Genomic DNA, 18,204 nt, shown 5'->3' on the forward strand with positions numbered 1-18,204 from the left:
TTGAAGCCACTAGCTCTGCAAGACACGCAGAGCTGTCCCACCCATCGCCTCCCGTCAAGGCCTTTTATGGACCCTAGTTCGCAGATGGCTGAGACGCATCAAAATATAACGATATGCATGAATTAAAATGTCACAGTGAAAACTACAGTTTTGTAGGTTAATTTGAAAAAAAAATATTAATTTAAAGCCGGGCATGGTGGTACACGCCTTTAATCCCAGCACTCGGGAGGCAGAGGTAGGAGGATCGCCGTGAGTTCAAGGTCACTCTGAGACTACATAGTGAATTCCAGGTCAGCCTGAGCTAGAGTAAGACCCTACATCGACCCCGCCCCCAAAATTAACTTAAGGGGCTGGAGAGATCGCTCAGTGGTTAAAGGCACATGCTTTCAAAGTATGAAGGCCCCGGTTCCATTCCCCAGTGCCCATGTACAGCCACAAAGTGGTCCATACATCTGGAGATCATTTGCAGTGGCTGGAGTCCTTACGACACCCATTCTGTGTGTGTGTGTGATAAATAAACAAATAATAAAATTAATTTTTAAAACAGCAAGGCATGGTGGTGCACAACTTTAATCCCAACACTTGGGGGGCAGAGATAGAAGGATCACTGTGAGTTCGAGGCCAGCCTGAGACTACAGAGTGAATTCCAGGTCAGCCTGAGCTAGAGTGAGACCCTACCCCTCAGAAAAATAAAAAACAGAACAATAAGACGTAGCTGACACAATACGTGAGGGTTCTGTACCTGGGCTCCTTACGTCAGCCCAAAGACTGAGCCCTACTGAGCATGCGTGGTTGCCAAACTTTATCTCATTGAGCACAACAGCTTTGGGGAAGATGCTGTCAGCACCCTCATTTCAGAGGTGCAAATCTGAGGCTCTTTTCTTTAAGAAATATTTTATCTATTTGGGGGGGGGTACGCCACGGCTTCTAGCCATTGCAAACAAATTCCAGACGCTCGCACCACCTTGTGCATCCTGCTTCGCGTGGGTCCTGGGGATTCAAACCCGGGTTCTTAGGTGTCGCAGGCCAGCGCCTTAACCGCTGAGCCTCCTCTCCAGCCCCGAGATCTTATAAGAGGATGGAGTGGGGCTTACATGCAGCAGGTCACGCTCATTCCAAAGCACTTTCTTTTATTTTTCTTTTTTTTTTTTGCTAACCAAGCAGGGAAAATTGCGGTTTTGTAAAGTGCTGCTCTGATTACTTGCGCTGTGGTTTTGAGCCCGCGCGTGGGTCACGACCCGGGTGAAGGTGGAGCCGGGGTCACCACCGGGCACCGGGCCCGTTCTAGACAAGGGCCAAAACCCTCAGCGTGGGGTTGTGGTGGTGGTTGGTGATGGGGGAGGAGGACTCGGAGGGCCCGAGGACGTCCCTCACCTGCTGGGCTCCACCCTGGGACGGGGAAGGGGGCGGGCCCAGGTGAGGGCGGTGGGCGTGGCCTGGCGCTTGAGTGACAGGCGGGGCAGGACGCGCTGCACGCGCAGTTGGCTCCGCCCCTTGGAGCCGGGCCGCGGGCGTCCGGGACGGTGGCGGATCTGAGGAGGGCGAGGGGGCGTGGCCTGGGCCGGAGGGTGGGGGCGTGGCCTCCGGGCCGGGGCACGGGGGCGGGGCCACGCTGCGGCTCCGCGTCCCGCTCCCATGGCCGCCCCCGGCTCGCCGCGCTGCTGCCCCCTCTGCCCCGGGCCGCGCCCCGGGGTCCCGCACTGACGGCCCATGGCGCCGCCCGCCGCCCGCCTCGCGTTGCTCTCCGCCGCCGCGCTCACGTTGGCGGCCCGGCCCGCGCCCAGCCCCGGCCTCGGCTCCGGACCCGGTGAGTTGAGTGAGCGATCGACTCTCCGACCCTCAGCACCCCCCAACCCCCGCGCGCACCCCATCACCACCAATCCCCCCACCCCGTCCCGATCCCTCATCCTGCGCCCCGGGAACCCTGCCTGGGCCCATACTTCAGGCCAGGACGGCTCCCCTTCGCCTCAGAGCGCTGCATCCCCCACCCACCCAAAAGCTGAGACTCCCCCCGACACACACACACACACACACACACACTCGCGACACTGCCCCGGGGTGGGGGCGCGGGATCCCCTCGCCGAGCTTGGCCGTGACGCCCCTTCTTCCCAACTCCAGCCCCCTCGCCACCCCGAGTCCGCTGCCGGCGGACCCCGGGCCTCCTCGCGCGGCAGCGGGGTGCGGAGGCGGGAGCAGCGGGGCGCCCAGAGTGCTGGGGGACCCTGATCTGCCGCCGCTGCACCCTGCATGCAGGCAGAGTTAGCTGGTCCTCTGCTGTCCCCAGTCCCCGCAGTCAGGATTTCCTCTCTTTCCTGCGCCCTGGAACCTGCTTTGAACTCTTGCCCCCCCCCACCCCCCCATCCCCACCCACCCTTGACCGCCCAGCCAGGGAGAAAGAGAAAAGGGAATGGGTGATGGGAGACACTTGCCCCTTACGGAGTTGAGGGGACCCCTTCTAAGGAACGTGATGCTGAGTCCCTTGGTCCTGGGAAACCTCACACATAGATTGCCCGCTGCTGCTGCTGCTGCTGCCCAGGGTTCAAGGCCACTGCTAGGTCTTCCCCTCCAAGGTGGTGTACTGAATAAGACATGGGAGCCTTTAATGCCAGCACTCAGAAGGCAGAGGTGGAAGGATGGCCGTGAGTTTGAGGCCACCCTGAGATTGCATAATGAATTCCTGCTCGGTCTGGGCTAGAGTGAGACCCTACCTCAAAAATAAATAAAGGATGGGAGCTGGGACTTGCCTAGCTGACCCCTACCCCCAACTTCTTTGCAGCCCAATCTTTCCCATGTAGGAAAGCAAGTAAGAGGGATAGTCAGTTCCCCTACAGGTGGTTTGGGTGTTCACCATAGGATGTTTGTGAAAGCGAAGGGAAGAGCTCCCTACCTGTCTGCCTGAGGAGAAAAACAGCCCTTTGGGTTCTCCACCCTCCGACGTGGTGTGGTGAAGGCAGGAGTTTTGCTGGTGAAAGAAAACTCCTGTGTTGTTTTACTTGCCAGCTTTGATTAGTTGGGGGGTGGCGGGGGGACAACTAAGCCTTTAGAGATGTCATATAGACTGAGTAACTAGGGGCCTCGATTTCCTCATGTGTAAAGTGTGGGGAGGGGGCCACGATGATAACTCATTCCCTTGTAGAGTGTTGGTAAAGATTAAATGATATACTGTAGGCAACATATGTACTAAAGACTCTGGTCAGTAAACATTTTATTTTTATTTTTTTAATTTTTATTTATTTATTTATTTTCATTGACAACTTCCATGACTGTAAACATTTTATTTTTATTTATTTATTTTTGAGGTAGGGTCTCACTCTAGCCCAGGCTGACCTGGAACCCACTCTATAATTTCAGGCTGGCCTTGAACTCACAGCGATCCTCCTACCTCTCTGCCTCCCCGAGTGCTAGGATTAAAGACGTGTGCCACCACGCCCAGCACTAAACATTTTAATAATACTTTTTATAGTGCTTTCCCAGTTCACCCAGGGCTAGACACCTCATGTACCCTGGGAATGCTGTGAGTTTCTCATCTGAGTCCCTGTGAAAGGCAGAGCTTGGCTCTAGATCAGTAGACTGAGGAGGGTCTTAGGGCGCTCTGAAGCCGAAGACTCCGTGAGTGGTTTCTGAGTGGTTGCTGCCTTCTGCCCGGGCTTCTCTAATTTGATCGCGCCTACTCTTCGCAGTATGTGAAGTGAGGGAGGGGACTTTCTGAGTGCCAGGACATGTCAACATAACTGTAACCTAGTAACCCTGTAGCCATCTGTGTTCAGGATTTAATGTCCTCTACAGAGAAGGGGGGAGGTGGATGGGTAGAAATAGGCTGGTTCCTCTTGTGGAAAGGGGAGCGTAATATCTCTGAAAAGTACGAGCAGCCAACTTTGTTTGCACTTGCTCAAAGGTGGCATCTGCTAGGCACCTTTGCTCTGCTAGCTCAAGCACACTTGCTCTTGAGTTATTTTAAATTCCAGGTCTTGGTATACTTTTTTGTAGGAGTCTAGGGGAAAGGGCAAAATAAATGACCACGAGGAAAGAGTTTGTGATAAGTATTCCAAGTCCTCAGTGCCTAGCCTCACCTGCTCAGTTTCTGACTGTTCTACACTAGTGCTTTTTTGTGACATTTCCCCTGTGGTTCCAGGAGCAGTTTTAGAGACAGACATACCACATGCTTTTCAGCATCTCATCCTGTCAAGAGCCTACCCACCAGTTTGTTAAATCCTTTCCAACTAAAAAAAAAAAAGGGGGGGGGGTGCTGGAGAGATGGCTTAGTGGTTAAGCACTTGCCTGTGAAGCCTAAGGACCCCGGTTCAAGGCTCGTTTCCCCAGGACCCACATTAGCCAGATGCACAAGGGGGCGCACGGGTCCGGAGTTCGTTAGCAGTGGCTGCTGGAAGCCCTGGCGCGCCCATTCTCCTTCATTCGCCGTCTCTCTCTCTCTCTCTCTTTCTCTCTGCCTCTTTCTCTGTCTGTTGCTCTCAAATAAATAAATAAAAAATAAGGGAAAAATGTTTAAAAGAAAATAAAAAGTTGTACACTGAGGATATGCCAGGCTTGCAATTTCATATTTTGTGATACTATAATTTTCCCTAAAATTTTGTGGATGGAAAAAATTATTCCAATGCTTACGTCCTGCCCAATTTTGTGATATTTAAATTACTGGTGGTTTGCATTTTTGAAGGCTGACTTTATATATATATATATATAAGGTTAGTTCATCCCCCATCAGCGCTATTCTAATTACAGAGTGTAGCCAATCCCAAATGATCTCCCATCTCTGTTCTTCCTTTGACATTCTTTCCCTTTCTTCTCAACTGGTAAGAAGGAAGATAGTAGCCTGGTGTGGTGGTGCATACCTTTAATCCCAGCACCTGGGAGGCAGAGGTAGGAGGATCACCGTGAGGTCAAGGGCACCCTGAGACTACATAGTGAATTCTAGGTCACCCCACCTCAATAGACCAAAATAAATAAATAAACTATTTATTATTGTTGTTGTTGTTGTTGTTGTTGTTTTTCAAGGTAGGGTCTCACTCTAGCCCAAGCTGACCTAGAATTCACTATGTAGTCTCAGGGTGGCCTCGAACTCATGACGATCCCCCTACCTCTGCCTCCTGAGTGAGTGCTGGGATTAAAGGCGTGTGCCACCACATCAGGCAGAAATTTATTTTTTTAAAAACTTATTTATTTGAGAGAGAAAGATGGAGAGAGAGAGAGAATGAGAATGGGCATGCCAGGGCCTTCAGCCTGTGCAAATGAACTCCAGATGCATTTGCCACCTTGTGCATCTGGCTTACATGGGTACCAGGGAATTGAAACTGAGTTCTTTGGCTTTGCAAGCAAGTACCTTAACTGCTAAGTCATTTCTCCAGCCCTTGTTTATTATTCTGCTTGCATATGTGTGAGCGTGTGTGTAAGGCTTTGTGTATGATGTGGTATGTGTGGTATGTGCACGCGCACGTGTCCTCATGGTGGCCCATGCGCTTGTTTGCAGCAGGGATCGGGGAATGTGGGATGAACCATACCATCACCCTTCTGCCTGGTCTTGTTTTGAAACTGGCTCTCCTTTTACTAATTTGGGAGCTTGTGGCTAGGAATGGTGGGGTGTGAGCTTCGAAGATTCTTGGGGCTCTATACCCCTCGGGGTTACAGCTGTGTGTGTGGCCATGCTCAGCTGTTTTATGTGGGATCTGGAGATTTGAACTCGGACAGTCTCAGTCCTCCTCAGAGCCTGCCCCATGCTTTCCCAGGAAACGCATTTAACCACTGAGCCATCTCGCCAGGCCTGTCTTTATTTTTATTATTTATCTTTTTTATTGACGACTTCCATAATTGTAGACAATAAGCCATGGTAATTCCTTCCCTCCCCCCACTTTTCCCTTTGAAACTCCATTCTCCATCATATCCCCCCCCCATGTCTCTCTTTTACTTTGATGTCATCATCTTTTCCTCCTATTGTGATGGTCTTGTGTAGGTAGTCAGTTACTGTGAGGTCATGGATATCCAGACCTTTTTCTGTCTGGAGGATAGTGGATTTTTTAAAAAATATTTTTATTTTTATTTATTTATTTGAGAGAGAGAGGAGAGAAAGAGAGAGAGAATGGGCGTGCCAGGGCCTTCAGTCACTGCAAATGAATTCTAGACGCATGTGCCACCTTGTGCATCTGGTTTACATGGATCCTGGGGAATCAAACTGAGGTCCTTTGGCTTTGCAGGCAAACGCCTTAACCACTAAGCCATCTCTCCAGGCCTGCCTTAGAGTTTTTGAGCCTGTAATTCCACTTGAGGCTCTAAGCCAGTCAAAACAGTAAATAATTTGGGCCATGCGTTGGGTCTTTTGAGGTCACTCAGTTCTAACTGTGTAGGGCAAAAGTGACCATAGACAAAAGGAATAGGCATAATAGTGCTGTAATAAAACTTTTAAAAATTATTTATTTATTTGCAAGCAGAGAAAGGGGGGGGAGAATGGGCACATCAAGGCCTCTAGCCACTGCAAACAAACTCCACATGCATGTGCCCCTTGTGCATCTGGCTTACGTGGGTCCTGGGGAATTACACCTGGGTCCTTTGGCTTCGCAGGCAAATGCCTTAAGCACAAAACTTCTTTTTTCTTTTTTTTTGAGGCAGGATCTCACTCTAGTCCAAGCGGACCTGAAATTCACTGTTTCCTAGGCTGGCCTTGAACTAATGGCAATTCTCCTACCTCAGCCTCAGGAGTGATGGGGTTAAAGGCATGAGTCATTCTACCTGGTTTAATAAGACTTTATAGACATTGAAATTTGAATTTTATATAATTTTCGTATGTTACAATATTTTGTACTTTTAAACCTTTCAAAAAAGAAAAAGTACACGCCTTTAATCCCAGCACTCAGGAGGCAGTGGTGAGAGGAACAGTGTGAGTTCAAGGCCAGCCTGAGACTACCAGCCTGGCCTAAAGCGAGACCCTACCTCAAAAAAACAAAAAACAAGGGCTGGAGAGATGGCTTAGCGGTTAAGCGCTTGCTTGTGAAGCCTAAGGACCCCGGTTCAAGGCTCGGTTCCCCAGGTCCTACGTTAGCCAGATGTACAAGGGGGCGCATGCATCTGGAGTTCGTTTGCAGAGGCTGGAAGCCTTGGCGCGCCCATTCTCTCTCCCTCTATCTGTCTTTCTATCTGTCTTTCTCTCTGTGTCTGTTGCTCTCAAATAAATAAATAAATTTAAAAAACAAACAAACAAACAAACAAAAAGCCAACCTAGTCTTCACTTACAGGCCGTGTAAAAACGGGCCAGATTTAGAGTTTCTTGAGGTCCATATACATTGAGTATATATATATGTATTTTTTTTCAGAATTCACTAGTCTGGAAAAGGTGATAAGCCGATGTTAATGAATTAGTGAATCTTTTACCATTGACTTTTCTGTTTTCTTTTCTCTTTGGTTTTTCAAGGTAGGATCTTGCTCTAGCCCAGGCTGACCTGGAATCACTATGTAGCCTCAGGCTGGCCTTGAATTTATGTGATCCTCCTACCTCTGCCTCCCGAGTGCTGGGGTTAGTGTGCGCCACCATGCCAGACTACCATTGACTTTTTTTTAATTTTTTTTTGTTTTAATTTAATTTATTTATTTGAGAGCGACAGACAAAGAACGAGGCAGAGAGAGAGAGAGAGACAGAGAGAATGGGCGCGCCAGGGCTTCCAGCCACTGCAGATGAATTCCAGACGCGTGCGCCCCCTTGTGCATCTGGCTAACGTGGTTCCTGGGGAAATGAGCCTCAAACCAGGGTCCTTAGGCTTCACAGGCAAACACTTAACTGCTAAGCCATCTCTCCAGCCATTGTTTGTTTTTTGAGATAGAGTCTTGCTCTAGCCCAGGCTGACCTGAAATTCACTAGGTGAATTGGCCTGGAACTTTTTTTTTTTTTTTTTTTTTTTGGTTTTTCAAGGTAAGGTCTCACTCTGACCCAGTCTAACATGAAATTCACTATGTAGTCAAACTCATTGCCATCCTCCTACCTCTGCCTCCCGAGTGCTGGCATTAAAAGATTGCACCACCTTGCCTAGACCATTTACTTTTATTTATTTGAGAGAGAGAGAATGAGCTTCCAGCCACTGCAAATGAACTCCAGACACATGCTCCACCTTGTGCATCTGGCTTATGTGGGTCCTGGGGTATCAAACCTAGGTCTTTTGACTTTGCAAGCAAGTGCCTTAACCACTAAGCCATCTCCCCAGCCCATTTCCTTAAAAATTTTTATTTATTTGCAAGCACAGAGAGAGAATCAATATGGGTGCATCAGGGCCTCTAGCTGCTGCAAATGGACTCCAGATGCATCTGCCACTTGTGTATCTGGCTTTCGTGGGTGCTGGGGAGTAGAATTCTGGTTGTAATAGGCTTTGCAGGCAAGTGCTTTAACTGCTGAGTTGTCTCTTTAGCCTCTACCATTTACTTTTTTCTCCTTCCTTCCTTCCTTCCTTCCTTCCCTCCTTTCTTTCTTTTTCTTTTTCTTTTTTTTTTTTTTTTTTGAGGTAGAGTTTCACTGTAGTACAGGCTGACCTGGAATTCCCTATATAGTCTCAGGATGGCCTCAAACTCATGATGATCCTCCTACCTCTGCCTCCCTAGTGCTGGGGTTAAAGGCATGCACCACCATGCCTGGCTTATTTTTTTTTTTTTTTAATGTTTTAGTTTTATGTATTTATTTTACAGAGAGAAAGGAGAGAGAGAGAAAGGGCACGCCAGATCCTCCAACCACTGTAAAGGAACTCCAGACACATGTGCCACTTTGTGTGTTTGGCTGACATGGGTCCTGGGGCATTGAACCTGGGTCTTTTGGCTTTGCAGGCAAACGCTTAACTGCTAAGCCATGTTTCCAGCCCTTGGCTTACTTTTAACTCACTTTAAAATACATATGGTAACCCTACCTCGAAAAACCAAAAACAAGTAAGTTAGCCAGGAACAACATATATACCTGTAGTCTTTGTATTTGGGAGACTGAGGGAGGGGGATTACTTGAGCCCAAGAGTTCAAGGTCAATGTTGAGGGAGCCCCATAGGAAGAGAGAACTAGCTGAAATGGCAGATTTACATTTTAATTAAAAAAAAAAAGATACAGATGAGGGAAAGTTTGTATACTTGTATTTAGATGATTAAAACATTTTAAAAATGTTTCAAGAAGAGAAATTCAGTGAGATTCAGAATACACTGTAAAAAGGAAAATAGTGCCTGCCTCCGAGTTGGCCCATGGTTTGTTCGGTCAGCTCTACCCACAGATGCTGCTTGAACGGGACTGTTGAGAGATCCATTTCTCAGAGGGAAGCCCGGGCAGCAGGTGGCACCGGTCCTGGACCCAGAGGAAAACAGTCTGGCGGTGGGGGAAGAAAGCAAACTTCTGTCACTTTCCTAAGCAGTTAATTTTTCTTTCCATGATCCTGTTGTCATATTTAAAGTGGTCTTTACATAATAACAATGTGCTTAGCATGTCGGATTATTTTATTTTAATTAAAACTTTTTTTTGGGAAAAAATAAGCCACACAAAATGAAGCATTCAAACATACCAAGTTGATTGTGTTTGTCCTGTGGAACAGTTAATGCAAAACACTTGAGGGAGCCCGGAAGTTTGGATCTGTAGCTTTTGTCTGAGTTCTTGCCTTCTCTGGAAGGACAGACAGTGCAGCGAGAATTGAATGTGTCCCTTAGCACACCACCTACCCAGGTGGGCGGTGACGTCACCTCCAGGGGCATTTGGTAGGTTCAAGGCAGGCTGGCTCAGTGTGCAGGGTCCAAATGGGTGAGATTTACTTCCATGTTCAGTTTGACCCTGGCACTCCATCTGGGAAGGAGTGGACCAAGATGGCATGGGGTTTCTTTAAAAAAAAATTTTTTTTTGTTTACTTTTATTTATTTGAGAGCGACAGACAGAGAGAGGCAGATAGAGAGAGAGAATGGCGCTCCAGGGCCTCCAGCCACTGTAAACGAACTCCAGACGCGTGCGCCCCCTTGTGCATTTGGCTCACATGGGTCCTGGGGACCCGAGCCTCGAACCAGGGTTCTTTGGCTTCACAGGCAAGTGCTTAACCGCTAAACCATCTCTCCAGCCCTGGCACTGGTTTTTGCCCTCTCTGTCAATCTTCTCCCAAGATGACAGTGCCTTAATGCCTTCTCCCTAGATTGCCCTTCCTTCCTTCCTTCCTTCCTTCCTTCCTTCCTTCCTTCCTTCCTTCCTTCCTTCCTTCCTTCCTTTCTTTCTTTCTTTCTTTCTTTCTTTCTTTTTTGAGTTATTGTCTCACTCTAGTCCAGGCTGACCTGGAATAGTGTCAGGGTAGCCCTGAACTCACAGTGTTCCTCCTACCTCTGCCTCCCCAGTGCTGGGATTAAAAGGCGTGCGCTACCACACCCAAACTTCATTTTCTTTTTAAAAATATTTTATTTTTATTTATTTATGAGAGAGGGAGGAGAGGAAGAGAATGGGCATGGCCAGGGCCTCTAGCCACTGCAAACGAACTTCAGACACATGCACCACCTTGTGCATCTGGTTTACGTGGGTCCTGGGGAATCGAACCTGTGTCCTCTAGCTTTGTAGGCAAGTGTCTCAACCGCCAAGCCATCTCTCCAGCGCTAGGTTTCATTTTCTGAGTCACTGTTTATGTTCAGCCTGACCTGGGAAAAGGAGAGAAACCATTTTGGGAAATCTCAAGAGCGCTGTGCACCTGTTGCAAGCAGCCCCTTCTAGAAATGTGCCTTCTCCTCCCAGGAGGTCTCTTCCTCTCACCTCTTTCTAGGTGGGCTTAGCCTGGCTTGGTAGCCGTTTGAAGAGCACTGACGCTGGGTGCTGGGCAGCACCTTCACAGACAAGGGTTTAGGCTGCCTCCCAGGCAGAGTTACCGCCTCTCTCCCACGGACCCTCTGGAGGCTGCGCTTCTGCTCGGCGCAACTTCCAGTTTCCCCTGCCATGGATTTTAATCCCTGGCATCCAGCCAACGCATTAAACTTTTATTGTTCAATTTGCCACAAGGGTGGGGCCCTGCTTCTAGTGGGCTGAGGAGGTTGTGGCAGCTTCCAGAACCCGAGTGTGTCACACCACATTAGCAACTGCAGGCTTTGAGGGCTGGATTCCTTTCAGCTTGGTTAGATTCTTGGTCAGAACCAGAAGAGTATATTCACACTCAAAGTTTTAAAGCCAGGAAATAGTAAAAAAAAAAAAAAAAAAAAAAACTTTAAAGATGATTTGTAACGGTCGTAGCTCTCAGCCTGTAGGATGTCCCTGCCTGGCTTCTGTGGGTCACAGGAGATACATGGCTGTGCTGTTGCCTTAGTATCCTCAAGTTGCACAACATGGCAGCCAAGTAGCTCTTTTCTAGAATAGCAGGGATTGCTAACCAATCCCATCACAGTATGTAAATTACTTGCTGCTGTTCAATCTATAAAAATTCATCTTCAAAGAAAATTATTGGGCTGGTAAAAATATTTTTAATAATGACCACAGAAGCCATATTTGTTTTTCTTTGATGTTCTTCCGAAGAATCTTCTGGTTCTAATCAGTTTGTTCCCACATAAAATACAGTGGAAATCTACAATAATAAAATCCCTATTTCTCTGTCTATGGGGAAATAAACAGGATGAAGACTCTTTTTAAGGGGCTTTCCCCTCGCCGTTCCCCAGACTCAAAGCCTCTATTACTGGTGGGTGTTTTGGCCTCAGTTAAGGGCCTTCAATCCTTCCCTCCCTCCATGTTTTGCTCTTTCATTAAAGTGTTTCTGTTGTCTAATTATATCCTTTCAATCAAATTAGAGACTGCAGCATCTGGTGAGGGCTCTAACTGTTGCCATCTGCACCTCGTATATACAGGCCTTTTCAGCTGAGAATCACTCAACTTCCAACTGGCAGGAAGAGATTTGGAAAAAGTTGAGTTGGAAGGGGGCGGTTCGCGTCAAAAGAGCATCTTCAAAGGCCGGGTGCAGCGTCCTGCCTACCGCGTGTGTGCGCAACCTCACTGGCGGGAGAGATTCCTTAGCGCTTCTGGTGGCTGAAGGGTTTCTAGTTGTCTTTGCTGAAATGACAGGACTCTGCTTTCTGTTAGGTTTTGGAGGGGCCCCGTTATAAGAACAAGCTTTTGTTATGTGACCACTGGTCAATGGATGTGATACTCTCTGTTCATCTGGCCATTTCTTCTGAGTCAGTGATTTCAACATCCCCTGGGGATGTTTTGCAATACTTGGAGGGATTTGGGGCGGTCACGTGGTGGGATACTGTTCACTATCTAGCAGGTAAAAGCCAGGCTTGCTGCTAAACACTCTAGAAAGCACAAAATAGTACCCCCCCCCCCCAGGGAGACCATCTTCAAATGTAGTATGGAGGGTGAGAACACCCCCCAGCCTGCTTGTATTATTATGTTGGTGTGTGTGTGCGTGCATGTGTGTGTGGGGGGGTGATTTGTGTTTGTGTATGTGCATACCATACCATGTGTAGGCCAGAAGACAGCTTTGGGTGTCAGTCCTGGCTTTCCACCTCATCTGAGGCAGGGTCTCCCATTGTTCACTTGCTCTGTTCACTAAGCTAGTTTGGCCACAAGTTCCCAGCAGACTGTCATGTCTCTGCCTCCCTTCTCCCTGTAAGGCACATTGTGCCCCACCGTAGCAGCTGGCCTTTTATTTATTCATTTATTTGAGAGAGAGATAAAAGGAGAGAGATAGATATGTATAGAGAGAAGGAGGGAGAGAATGGGCACACCAGGGCTTTCAGCCACTGTAAATGAACTCCAGACACATGTAACCACCTTGTGCATCTGGCTTATGTGGGTTCTGGGGAATTGAACCTGGGTCCTTTGGCTTCACAGGCAACTGCCTTAACTGCTAAGCCATCTCTCCAGCCCAGCATCTGGCTTCTTTGTGAGTTCAGATGACCTGAACTCAGGTACTCATGCTTGCATCGCAAGGGCTTTATCCACTGAGCAATCCCTCCAGCTCCTGTATTATTATCATCGTCATTATTATTATTATTATTCTGTTTTTTTCAAGGTAGGGTTTCACTCTAGTCCAGGCTGATCTGGAATTCACTCTGTCTTCTCAGGGTGGCCTTGAACCCACAGTGATCCTCCTACCTCTGCCTCCCGAGTGCTGGGATCAAAGGCGTGCGCCACCATGCCCGGCTCAGCCCCTGTATTATTAATCATCATCATCATCCTTACCATCACACTTCCACTGTAATCTAAGAGCAGGAACTCTGACAAACATCTTTTTTTTTTTTTTTTTTTTAACTTGTAAATAGATTCTGGCTGGCATGATCATGCATGCCTGTAATTCCAGCACTTGGGAAGCCAAGGCAATAGGATGAAGAGTTTGAAGCCAGCCTGGGTTACACCTGTCTCTCAAAAAAAAAAAAAAAAAAAAAACAACCAAAACCAAAAAACAGTACTGACTGGGACTGATGGTATACCTGTACCTCACATCACTTGGAGGGTGGCAGCAGGAGGATCAGGAGTTCAAGGTCATCTTCAACTACACAGCAAATTCGAGCTCAGCCTTGGTGGCATAATACCTTCTCTCAAAAAAAAAAAAAAAAAACCCAAAAGGGGAAAGTGAGGGGGGGAGGGTATTACCATGGGATATTTTTTATAATCATGGAAAGTGTTAATAAAAATAAAATAAATAAATAAATAAAATATTTTAAAAAACAAGAATAAAAATAAATAAATAAAATAAAAAAAATTCAGCTGGGTATGGTGGTGCACGCTTTTAACCCCAGCACTCAGGAGGCAGAGGTAGGAGGGTTGCTGTGAATTTGAGACCACCCTGAGACTACATAGCGAATTCCAGGTCAGCCTGGGTTAGAGCAAGACCCTACCTCACAAAACCAACAATAAAATAAATAAAAATAGATGGCAGGCTGGAGAGATGGCTTAGTGGTTAAGTGCTTGCCTGTGAAGCTTAAGGATCCTGGTTCAAGGCTCGATTCCCCAGGACCCACGTTAGCCAGATGCACAAGGGGGCGCACGCGTCTGGAGTTCGTTTGCAGTGGCTGGAGGCCCTGGCGCGCCCATTCTCTCTCTCTCTGCTTCTTTCTCTCTCTGTCTGTCGCTCTCAAATAAATAAATAAACATGGCCAGGTTACATATAGGATGCCCAATTAAATTTGAATTTCTGATAAACACAAAATAACTGAGCACCTTAGACTTTCATTTACTAAATCTGGCAACCCTACCTAAGCTAGATCCGTGACATACAAGACTGTTAGTGCTGGACAATCAAGGTTATTCTGCTGGCCAGGCTCTGCCGTTCTTGCTCTCTCCTGGTAGCTGGAATGGCAGCAGTATGGATTTTCCTGCCTGTTATAAATCAATACGGCTGAGCCCATCCTTCTGCCCTAACCCTATGCTTGGCCTGGCCTGAACTTTTGAAACATCTCTCAAGGGTTTTTTTGTTTGTTTGTTTGTTTTTTTGAGGTAGGGTCTCACTCTGACCTAGGCTGACCTGGAATTCACTATGGAGTCTCAGGATGGCCTCGAACTCACAGCAATCCTCCTACCTCTGCCTCCCAAGTGCCGGGATTAAAGGCGTGCACCACCTCGCCTGACAGGTATTTCTTGTCAGTCCCATGTCAGCCAGAGGAAACTGAGAAGCCTGGAGCCTGGCTTCCATGGAGCATGGACCAGCTTCCCAAGACTCCATTGCTGGCTGACTTTCTGGCCCTCTGACATTAAAAATAGGTCACAAGCTGTGCTGATAAATAAAACTTGTCCTGGAGCTCGATTCTGTCAGCGTATTTGATCTCTTTTCAGTCTGATTTGAGAGCTTTAGACAGCGCAGAATAGAGTTGCTAGGGACTGAGGATTTGCTCAGTGGTAGAGGACTTGCCAGACATACGTGAGGTCATGGTTCAGTCTCCAGTCATGCCAAGGGAAGGAGAGAAAGCAGATTGCTTGAGTGACGGGTGAGGCAAGGTGTGTAGATGGGAACCAGGTATCTCCTGCTTAAAACAAACTCAGAATATAAAAGCATCTATTCGGTAGGGAACAGCACTTCCTCCACAAGCAGGAAGGCCTGAATTCAGTCCCCAGCACCTGTATTTAAAGTAGGTGTGCCCATGCATGCTTAGCTGGGCGTGGTGGCGCACGCCTTGAATCCCAGCACTCTGAGACCACACAGTGAATTCCAGGTCAACCTGGGCTAGAGTGAGACCCTGCCTCAAAAAACCAAAACAAGCCGGGCGTGGTGGCACATGCCTTTAATCCTAGCACTCGGGAGGCAGAGGTAGGAGGATTGCCATGAGTTCAAGGCCACCCTGAGACTACAGAGTTAATTCCAGGTCAGCCTGGACCAGAGTGAGACCCTACCTCGAAAAACCAAAAAAAAAAAAAAAAAAAAAAAACCAAAACAATGACATCAAAATAAAAGAGAGACTGATTGAGGTGGGGAGGAGGTATGATGTAGAATGGAATTTCAAAGGGGAAAATGGGGGGAGGAAGGGTATTACCATGGGATAGTTTTTATAATCATGGAAGATGTTTATAAAAATTGAGAAAAAATAAAGCAGAGGGCTGGAGAGATGACTCTGCAGTTAAGGTGCTTGCTTGCAAAGCCTAAGGACCTGAGTTTGATCCTCCAGTACCCACATTAAGCCATATACACACACTACTTAGTGTACTAAGTGGTGCATGCATTTGGAGTTTATTTGCAGTGGCAGGAAGTCCTGGCACATCCATACTCACTCCCTGTCTGTCTGTCTGTCTCTCTCTCTCTCACACAAATAAAACTTAAAAAAGAAAAGGTATGTGCGTGCGTGTATGGTGTGGTTGTATGTGTGACATGTGCATGTACATGTGTGTGCGGAGCGGAATGCTGGGTAACCACCTCTACATCTCTTCCACGTGGTTTCCTTGAGATGGGAGACTCTCACTGAACCTAGAGCTACTGTTTTGTCAGTCAGTCTGGCTGACCAGAAAACCTCAGTAATTCTCCTGGTTCTACCCCACCCTCAGACTTGGGCATCTGAACATGCATGGGCATACCTACTTTATTTATTTATTTATTTATTTATTCATTCATTCATTCATTCTGGTTTTTCGAGGTAGGGTCTCACTCTAGCCCAAGCTGGCCTGGTATTCACTGTGGAGTCTCAGGGTGGCCTCGAACTCACAGCGATCCTCTTATCTCTGCCTTTGGAGTGCTAGGATTAAAGGTGTGAGCCACAATGCCCGGCACATAAATACATTTATTAAAAAAATATTTTATATTTATTTATTTATTTATTTGACAGAAAGAGGAAGAGAGAGGGAAAGAGAATGGGCACACCAAGGCCTCCAGCCACTGCAAATGAACTGTAGACTTGTGCGCCCCCTTGTGCATCTGGCTAATGTGGGTCTTGGGGAATCAAACCAAGGTCCTTTGGCTTTGCAGGCAAATGTCTTAACTGCTAAGCCATCCCTCCAGCCTCACAAATGCATTTTTTCTTTTCTTTTCTTTCTCTTTTTTTTTTTTTTCTTTTCAAATGGGTCTCACTCTAGCCCAGGCTGACCTGGAATTCATTATGGAGTCTCAGGGTGGCCTCGAACTCAAAGTGATTCCTCCTACCTCTGCCTCCCGAGTGCTGGGATTAAAGGCGTGTGCTACTACGCCCGGCTTACAAACGCATTTTTTTTTAAATTTTTATTTATTTATTTATTTGAGAGAGACAGACACAGAGAGAAAGACAGATAGAGGGAAAGAGAGAGAATGGGCGCGCCAGGGCTTCCAGCCTCTGCAAACGAACTCCAGACGCGTGCGCCCCCTTGTGCATCTGGCTAACATGGGACCTGGGGAACCGAGCCTCGAACCGGGGTCCTTAGGCTTCACAGGCAAACGCTTAACCACTAAACCATCTCTCCAGTCCTACAAACGCATTTTTGAAAAAATTTTTAAAAAGGGGCTTCTGGGCCAGGAATGGTAGCACACACCTTTAAGCCTAGCACTAGGGAGGCAGAGGTAGGAGGATGGCCGTGAGTTTGAGACCACCCCGAGATTACAGAGTGAATTCCAGGTCAGCCTGGGCTAGAGTGAGACACTACCTCGAGAAAGGGGGAGGCTTCTGTATTTCCTTGAGGTGGAGTCTCTCACTGATGCTGGAGCTACTGTTTTCAGTCAGATTGGCTAACCAGTTGGGCGTGGCACATCTCTGGTCTTCACTCCTTACATGACTGGGGTTACAGGTGTGCATGCCTGTGCCTGGCTGTTTCTGTGGGTGGTGGAGAATTGAACTCAGGGCCCATCAAGCCCTCTCAGGACCCCATGCCTATATGGAAAGTGCTCTTACCTGCTGAGCTACCTTCAAGCCCCAGGGATGAACTTCTGATCCTCCTGCCTCTATCTCTGAGTGCTGGGATTACAGGCATGATTTATGCCCTAGGCAGGTATTCTGCAACTAAGCTATGGCCCCAGCCCTATTTTATTTATGCGCGTGCTGTATTTTATTTTATTTTTATTTATTAGAGAATGGGTGCACCAGGGCCTCTAGCCTCTGCAAATGAACTCCAGATGCATGTACCACCAAGTGCATTTGGCTTATGTGTGTTTTGGGGGAATCAAACCTGGGTGCTTAGGCTTCATAGATAAGTGCCTTAAGCCCCTAGTCATCTCTCCAGCCCTTTTGTTTATTTATTTATTTTGATAAATAATTTTTGTTTATTGTTATTTATTTGAGAGTGACAGGCAGATCGAGAGTAGAAAGAATGAGCCTCCAGTCACTGCAAATGAACTCCAGACGCGTGCGCCCCCTTGTGCATCTGGGTCCTAGGGAATCGAGCCTTGAACCGGGGTCCTTAGGCTTCACAGGCAAGCGCTTAACTGCTAAGCCATCTCTCCAGCCCATTATTTATTTATTTCCTTTTTTTTTTTTTTTTTTTTTTTTTGGTTTTTTGAGGTAGGGTCTCACTCTAGCCCAGGCTGACTTGGAATTCACTATGTAGTCTCAGGGTGGGCTCGAACTCACAGCGATCCTCCTACATCTGCCTCCCAAGTGCTGGGATTAAAGGCGTGCACCACCATGCCCAGCTTTATTTATTTATTTCTTATTGACAACTTCCATAATCCCTCCTGTCTCTGCTTCCCAAGAGCTGAGATGACAGACCTGTGCCCCCAAGGCTTAGCTGGGTTTCCTTTAATTCGTGGTCCCTGGTTTCAGCGCCAAGTATTTAGCTTTCAGATACATACTTGCCCGTTTACCTTATTTAACAAACCTTGGCCAGCCCTCTCTGTGTGATCTGTAGCCA

The 18,204-nt window shown here is 47.5% G+C and overlaps 1 protein-coding gene across 2 annotated transcripts in view; it reads left to right on the forward strand.

The window, feature by feature from the left end:
- Positions 1 to 1,710: 1,710 nt before the first annotated feature.
- The window catches only part of Kremen1 (kringle containing transmembrane protein 1), an 84,532-nt gene continuing 68,038 nt past the window's right edge, over positions 1,711 to 18,204 (forward strand). For both annotated transcript variants that reach the window (XM_012950014.2, XM_045132590.1), the window contains exon 1: positions 1,711 to 1,807. In XM_012950014.2, coding sequence (XP_012805468.2) covers positions 1,711 to 1,807 — 97 coding nt within the window. The remainder of the gene's footprint in view (positions 1,808 to 18,204) is intronic.

The sequence above is a fragment of the Jaculus jaculus genome, chromosome 13, assembly GCF_020740685.1.
Source record: "Jaculus jaculus isolate mJacJac1 chromosome 13, mJacJac1.mat.Y.cur, whole genome shotgun sequence".
In the NCBI taxonomy this organism is placed as follows: domain Eukaryota; kingdom Metazoa; phylum Chordata; class Mammalia; order Rodentia; family Dipodidae; genus Jaculus; species Jaculus jaculus.